The 6964-nt window shown below is 35.6% G+C and overlaps 1 protein-coding gene across 1 annotated transcript; it reads left to right on the top strand.

Annotated features, from left to right (window-relative positions):
* Window positions 1-1050: 1050 nt before the first annotated feature.
* LOC107019040 (serine/threonine-protein phosphatase 7 long form homolog) lies at window positions 1051-3775 on the top strand. The gene is made up of 4 exons (XM_015219633.2): window positions 1051-1384; window positions 2117-2905; window positions 3019-3213; window positions 3287-3775. Exons 2-4 carry the CDS (start codon window positions 2126-2128, stop codon window positions 3773-3775), a joined length of 1464 nt encoding a protein of 487 aa, XP_015075119.2. The 5' UTR covers window positions 1051-1384; window positions 2117-2125.
* The last annotated feature ends 3189 nt before the right edge of the window (window positions 3776-6964 follow it).

Genomic DNA, 6964 nt, shown 5'->3' with positions numbered 1-6964 from the left:
TTCAATATGTACTTGGATACTCTGGATGTGGACATCTTCCACTCTCTGAGCGCAGCTACTTCAAATCAAACGTCCTGCTAGTTCTATTCTAAGGATAAAAGTTAAGCTTTTGCATAAAACGTATAAATCGAGGTAGCATATTAGCTCTACAATGTATGTTATGTATGATTGTTCTAGTGATCAACTCCATACTCCTCTCCTCTTTTTGAAAAATCTTGTAGTTCCTGTCTTACCAAATGTAGTATATTGTTGTTGCAAGGGTTATTCTATATACGTCTTCTTGTATAGTTTTGTTTGATGCATGCACTATCGCCCATGTTAGTTCCTCATTCCATCCGTTGCTGCCTCTACTTATTGCTAACCAGTGTAGAAGCTTTTGCCATATCCCTATTGAGAGTCGACAGGAGAAGAATAGATGCTGGTGTGATTAATTTACTTCCTTGCAGAGTGGACATATTACTTCACTTGTGATCCCCCATTTTCCCAATCTATCTCTGGTGTACAATGCAAATATCCGTTTAGGATTTCCTTGATTATTGTATATCATTCTTTGCCAGGGTACTTTTATATACTCCCCTCTCAGCCTCTTATACATTTCTTTAATACTATATTATTCTGCCTCCAAACTTTCTGCAACCTGCAGGCCCTTTTCTTCCAGCCACATTCCTGCTTGCATGGTTTTTCTCACTATCCAAGAAGCTTGATTTGCTCTCACTTCCCACGGTCTCCTACCTTTGAGTTATAAGGTATGTACCCAAATAATCCATAATTTATCTTTCTTCTTGCTTAATTCCCACAGGTGTTTCAGCAGAGCTGCTTTGTTCCACACATATATATCAGTAATATTGAGGAATTTTTTACCAAAATAATTTATTATTTAAATCAATTTACAACAGTAATATATTTTTTCAAAATTTTACAAAACTAGTATAAACGTTGTTGACAGTAACGTATTAGGCCATCTATTAATTCTGCCAAGAAACAGACCAAAACTAACGGGGGGACGGCGTTAAAGTTATAATACGTTACTACAAATAACGTTTTAGAGTTTAAGTTGGAATACGTTACTGAAAGTCACGTTTTAGAGTTTCAGTTGGAATACGTTACTGAAAGTGACGTTTTAGAGTTTAAGTTGGAATACGTTACTGAAAGTAACGTTTTAGAGTTTAAGTCGAAATACGTTACAGATGGTAACGTTTTAGAATTTTATAACCCATTAGCCGCACTTTCCCTCACCTTCTAACCTAAATAAACCCTATTTCAGAGATTTCCCCTTTTTTCATTCCCTCGCTCTTGCTGGTTCTCGTCGTTAAGGTTGCCGGAAAAGGGGATTCACAATATTTCAGCGCCATAAGTATTTCGAGAGGTAGTTTCTTTGCTTAAGGTATGTTTTTCTTTACGAAGGAATTGAATTGAATCGTAAGTAGGATTCTATCTTGTATAAATTGAAGAACGTGCCAACCAACTCATGAAATTGGATTCCAAAATAAGTTGTTATCTGGTAACTTGTTTTGTTTAGTTCGATTTAAGGATTGTTTCATGGTCACTGAACTCAGAATTGTTATTTAAAGTTGTAACAATTGTATATTGTTGAAGAAGATTGCGTAGCAGTGCATTGAGAGAATAGCTATAGTCATTGTTACATTGTCTTTTAGATTAGTATATGTTTGTTAGTTAGTTACATAACATAATTAATTTGTTAGCCTAAATTGCTTAACTCATTAGTTGGTTAACTTTGATTATTGTAATTAGCACTTTAGTCATTTATATAAATAGCCTACTGTACAGATGTAAACATATAATGAAACTATCTAATAATGATAATCTATATTCTTCTCTGTGATTCCTTAAATTTGTCTCATCTATTCAAACAATTCTCTGTAAATTTTGATTCTTAACATATATCAACAAAAAGATTATACTCAAGTTCTATTGTTGCTTAGTGTAGTCTAAGATGGTTTGTCTTATACAACACACTTCCAAATTAAAGAGAATGACCTTAAAATTTTTAAATGTGATTTCATAACTTTACATCACTTTTGAAGTATGTCGCCAAGAAAAAACTACATAATAGTTCGGGCTAACATTTAAGTTTACTTTCATGTGTATTTCATAGGTATTTTTTATGGCTAATGATAGTGAATACAAGTTGGATCCCGGTCCATTGGAATCGAATGTATTAACGGGACAACTTACTCATAGATCACAAGATATATGGGAAGGAAATGTTAATATGATTCTTAATACGAGGAGAGAAGATGGAAATTTTTGGAAGCTCATAGAGAAATATCCCATCCATCCACGAGTTCTTGAAGTAATTAGGTTATCTGGATTATATGGTGTTTACAAATCTAATCGGCCTGCTATTGACCGTAGTTTGATCACTGCACTAGTTGAGCGTTGGCGTCCCGAAACTCACACTTTTCACTTTAGAACAGGCGAAGCAACAATTACCTTGCAGGACGTAGAGGTGTTGTATGGATTACCTGTGAATGGTGATCCAGTACTTGGTAATGAAATGATAAGGACCATAGAGGATTGGCAAAACATTTGTCAAAGATTATTAGGTTTTGTTCCTTCTCGTGAAGACTTCAAAACGAATTCCATCAAGGTCGCTGCATTTAATTCACACATGTTAAGCCAGCCACATTTGTCGAACATGGCAACACAAGATATGGTTAATCAGAAGGCAAGATGTTTCATGTTCTGGATGATTGCAGGTATGATGATGGCGGATACATCTGGTGGTTATTTGAAGCTTATGTACCTGCCTATGCTCGAAAATGTCGATAAAATTGGATCTTATAGTTGGGGGAGTGCGACCTTGGCATACTTGTATCATTTTCTTTGTAAAGCTTCACAGAGTACCCAAAATGAGATAGCCGGATTTTTGCCACTACTTCAGGTATACCTAATGATTGTACATATAATTTATTTATATTTCTTTCAATTTGTCTCTGTAGTGTTATTGGAGGATGAAATTTTTTAGAGATGTAATCCTAAAACTCTTTCTCCCAGATTTGGGCGTGGGAGAGAGTCACTGTTCTCCGTCCTCAAATAGTAGCCCACAGAGATGCGAGAACTATTTCTCATGTTGGTTTGCCTAGGGGTCCGCATGCTACTAGATGGTTTGCACATCTTAGTTGGACGAATACTACCAAGCATGTGTTGAAAGTTTATAGGGATGCACTTGACTCTATGATAGAAGATCAGGTACATTGCTTTTACTTATTTATAAATATTGTAAATGTAAAGACTCACTTTGCTCTTTTCTTTTTTCATGTAGTTTATTTGGGAACCGTATTCCGATGACTTAATTGAGAGTCTTCCTCTCTATTGTCATGCTGGACGAGACATATGGCGAGTTAGAGTTCCAATATTTTGTTGGGATGTGGTCGAGGTTCATTTGCCAGATCGTGTTATGAGGCAATTTGGACTACAACAAGCTATACCAACTCCGTTTCCATTTGATTCCAACCACTTTCGCCATGATCGTCGAGGAAGACCAAATACAAATTGGGAGTTGGAACATGCACATTGGTTATCATTTTGGAACCAACGTCTCCAATATAGTTGTGATGCACCGGTTAATAATGAACCACTTCGCTATGATGATCCATATCTTATTTGGTTCAGGCGCATTACTCGTCTTGTTATTGGTAATCCTAATTCACGTCCTCAAAATCAACAAGGTTATGTGCCTAATTCGACGGCATATGAAACTATGGTATGCCATTTATTGTTACTGTTGTTTAGTGTTGTTGCTGCCAAGTGATTTATGTGTCTTTATTGATTTTAGTGTGTCATTTATTTTGTTTAATGTAGTTGCTGGCAAGTTTTTCATTGTTTAAGTGATAGTCCGATCTAAATCATCAGATTAATGGTGGATCATATCATGTACTCTATTCTCATTCAAGGCCTTTGTAAGCAAGGATTGGTTGATATGGCTTTTCAATTGTACAAAGATATGTGTTGTAAGAGAATTATTCCAAATATTGTTGCTCATAGATCTATTCTCAAAAGCTTCTGTGAGAAAGGGTACATATATGAGGCAAGAGTTTTGTTTGACGCTTTAATATATTGCGACTTAATAGATGACATTTTCTTGGTTAATATTACGATTGACGGATATGCAAAACTTGGTGACATCGGTGAGGCTGTTCAGGTATACGAACTAATAACAGGGAAAGGAATAACCCCAAGCATAGCTACTTTCAATTCCTTGATATATGGGTTCTGCAAAGCCAGAAAGTTAGACGATGCAAGAAAGTGGGTTGACACTATATGTGCACATGGGTTGATACCATCAGCGAGGACGTTCACAACTCTTATGAATGCCTATGGTGAAGAAGGGAAAATGCAAACTGTTTTTGAATTGCTAGATGAAATGAAAGCAAGGGGCATAGAACCAACTCATAACCAACCAACGCGATAACTTGTATCTGCTTTAGGTAAAGATCAAATTTAGGCAACCGTTTGAAAGTTAAAAAAAATTAGAGCTGTTTGAAAGTTAAAAAAAATACATAATTAGAGCTGTTTGAAAGTAAAAGAAATACATAATTAGACTACCCACTTAAATTTGATTTCGAGTTGGACATCGACGCCTGTCATGCCCAGTTTGTTTACACAATCCACAAGCCCGCCCATATGTTGCAGGATCACGATCCATCTCATTATGAATTCTAGTGGTCCTTGATCGATTGGGACGTCGATAGAATTCATTACTTCTCATTATAAAGCTTGGTGATGGCCAATATGCCTCGTGTCCAATCGGTGAGAATGACCCAGAATATGTTGTAACATAATTCTCTATTGTGAAATGCTCGCTGACAAAATTTCTAGCTAATGCTCCCATTCTTTCAGTAACCTTCATGACATGTGAACACGGGAAGTGCAAATTAGCCCATTTTTCACAATCACATTTTTTTTCACTTAATGAAATACAATGAGGATTACCACCAATACCATCAATTTGTATTGATCTAACCTCATATACCCCTGTGGATATATTCCAATCATAAACAAAGTGTCTTTTTGAATTTTCATAGTTTTTCTCCCACTTCTTTTTGAAACTGCTTGTCCATAATTCCTTTTGCTCAACAAGTTGGTGAGTTTTTTGACATCTACGAGTATATCGTTCAACGGTTTGCTCCAATGAAAGTCTAACCATAGCAGTGACGGGCAAGCCTCGAGCTTTCTTTAGAAGTCCGTTGAAAGACTCTGAAAGATTTGTTGTCAGTACTCCCCATCTTTTTCCATTATCATGACTAACAGTCCATTTGTCCAATGGAATTCGCATGAGGTATTCATATGCTTCTCTATTTTCTTCTTGAATTTCCCACATCAAAGCTTCAAACTTCCTTACTTGATGAGTTGTAGCAGCCCTCCACATAAGATTACTGAGGTCCCTATTTGGAAATTGAGATTGAAAATTACTTTTAAGATGTCTCAGACAAAATCGATGAAAGGCCCGAGGTTCCTGCAATCGCCACAACTCCGATAAACTAGTCAAGATTCCTTTTGCCCTATCAGAGATAATACAAATATCTTCTCTATCTTTTATCACATGTGCACTCAATTTCCTAAAAAACCATTTCCATGCCTCTTTCGACTCTTTGTCAACAATACCAAACGCAAGAGGAAGAATGTTATCATTTCCGTCAACTCCAACAGCAATTAACAATTTTATCTCATATTTACCATACATATGAGTTCCATCTACTGAAATAACAGGACGACAAGTTTGGAACCCATCAATGCATGGCTTGAAAGCCCAAAATACAAACTTAAAAGTTTTTACCTCTGGTGAACTCATTGACTCTTCGTGTTTCCATTCCACAACTGTTCCAGGATTAAAGTATTGAAAAGCTGCAAAAAACTTAGGAAGCTCACTAAATGATTTCTGAAAATCACCATATACCAATGTAAATGCGCGTTGACGCCCAAGCCACGCTTTTCTATATGTTACTTGATGACCAAATTTTTCATGAACCTTAGACATGACATCCACTACCAACAATTTTGGATTTTTACTTATTTGATTTAAAAATAGAGATGCAATTAAATTGGTATCTAAGTTAGTGTGACCTGTTGTAAGCCCTTCAGTCTCACATCTATGATTATTAAAATACTTTCCTATCTTCCAAAGGCTACCTCCAACCTTACGACCTCGAAGAAACCATGGACAACCCAAAGAATCATAAAATCTGCATCTCACAGTCCATACGCTCTTAGTTGATATTACAATCTTAAATTCTTTATTTTTGCGCAAACTCCAAATTGTCACAGCCCGTTTTAACTTAGTTTTACTACTAAAATACATATTTTTTTCTAAATCTTTTTTTGCATCCTCGACCCAAACAGAACAACATTTCATTTCGGATTCACGAGTAGAGATAAAAATATCTTCCTCAGTCTCCAATGTTGTAAAGTAAGGTATATCATTATTTTGCATTTCATCAAATTGATTTTGAAAATTCACCGCACTTTCATTTTGAGGTAAATCTCCAATATCTTCATCGGATTCACTTTCAATGACTTTACTCTCTCCATCATCTTCTGAAGGTTCATCCTCCTCCGAATTTTCATCACTTCTTTGAGCATGTGCATCATTACACAAATCAAAGGTAGCTTCATCTTCTCTGTAAAAAAAAAAAATTCATGAAATACAAAAAAATGAAAATAATTAATTATTCATGCTATTAAATAAAATTAGCTAAAAAGATTATTCTACCTGATTTCATATTGATTGTGTCTACTCTCAATATGTCTTTGACTACCCGAGCCTTCATCAAATGATTGATGAATACCATGTGTTGCAGTGTATGTAAAATGAGGCTGACTGAATGTGGCAAATCCATAATTTTGAGCCAATAAATTCATATGATAACCATGTTGATCATTCATTCGAAACAGATTATCTTGATTTATTGGTCTAATCTTTATATACATCTCCAAAAGATTT

Source organism: Solanum pennellii, chromosome 1 (assembly GCF_001406875.1).
Source record: "Solanum pennellii chromosome 1, SPENNV200".
Classification (NCBI taxonomy): Eukaryota; Viridiplantae; Streptophyta; class Magnoliopsida; order Solanales; family Solanaceae; genus Solanum; species Solanum pennellii.
This window is presented reverse-complemented; position numbering and strand designations above follow the sequence as displayed.

What these genes read in the sequence shown, in the direction of transcription:
- LOC107019040 (XM_015219633.2), top strand. Translation starts at nt 2,126, where the DNA reads ATGGCTAATGATAGTGAATACAAGTTGGATCCCGGTCCATTGGAATCG. An exon ending in GATTTTTGCCACTACTTCAG is followed by an intron (nt 2,906 to 3,018) that starts GTATACCTAATG and finishes TCTTTCTCCCAG; the next exon opens with ATTTGGGCGTGGGAGAGAGT. An exon ending in ACTCTATGATAGAAGATCAG is followed by an intron (nt 3,214 to 3,286) that starts GTACATTGCTTT and finishes TTTTTCATGTAG; the next exon opens with TTTATTTGGGAACCGTATTC.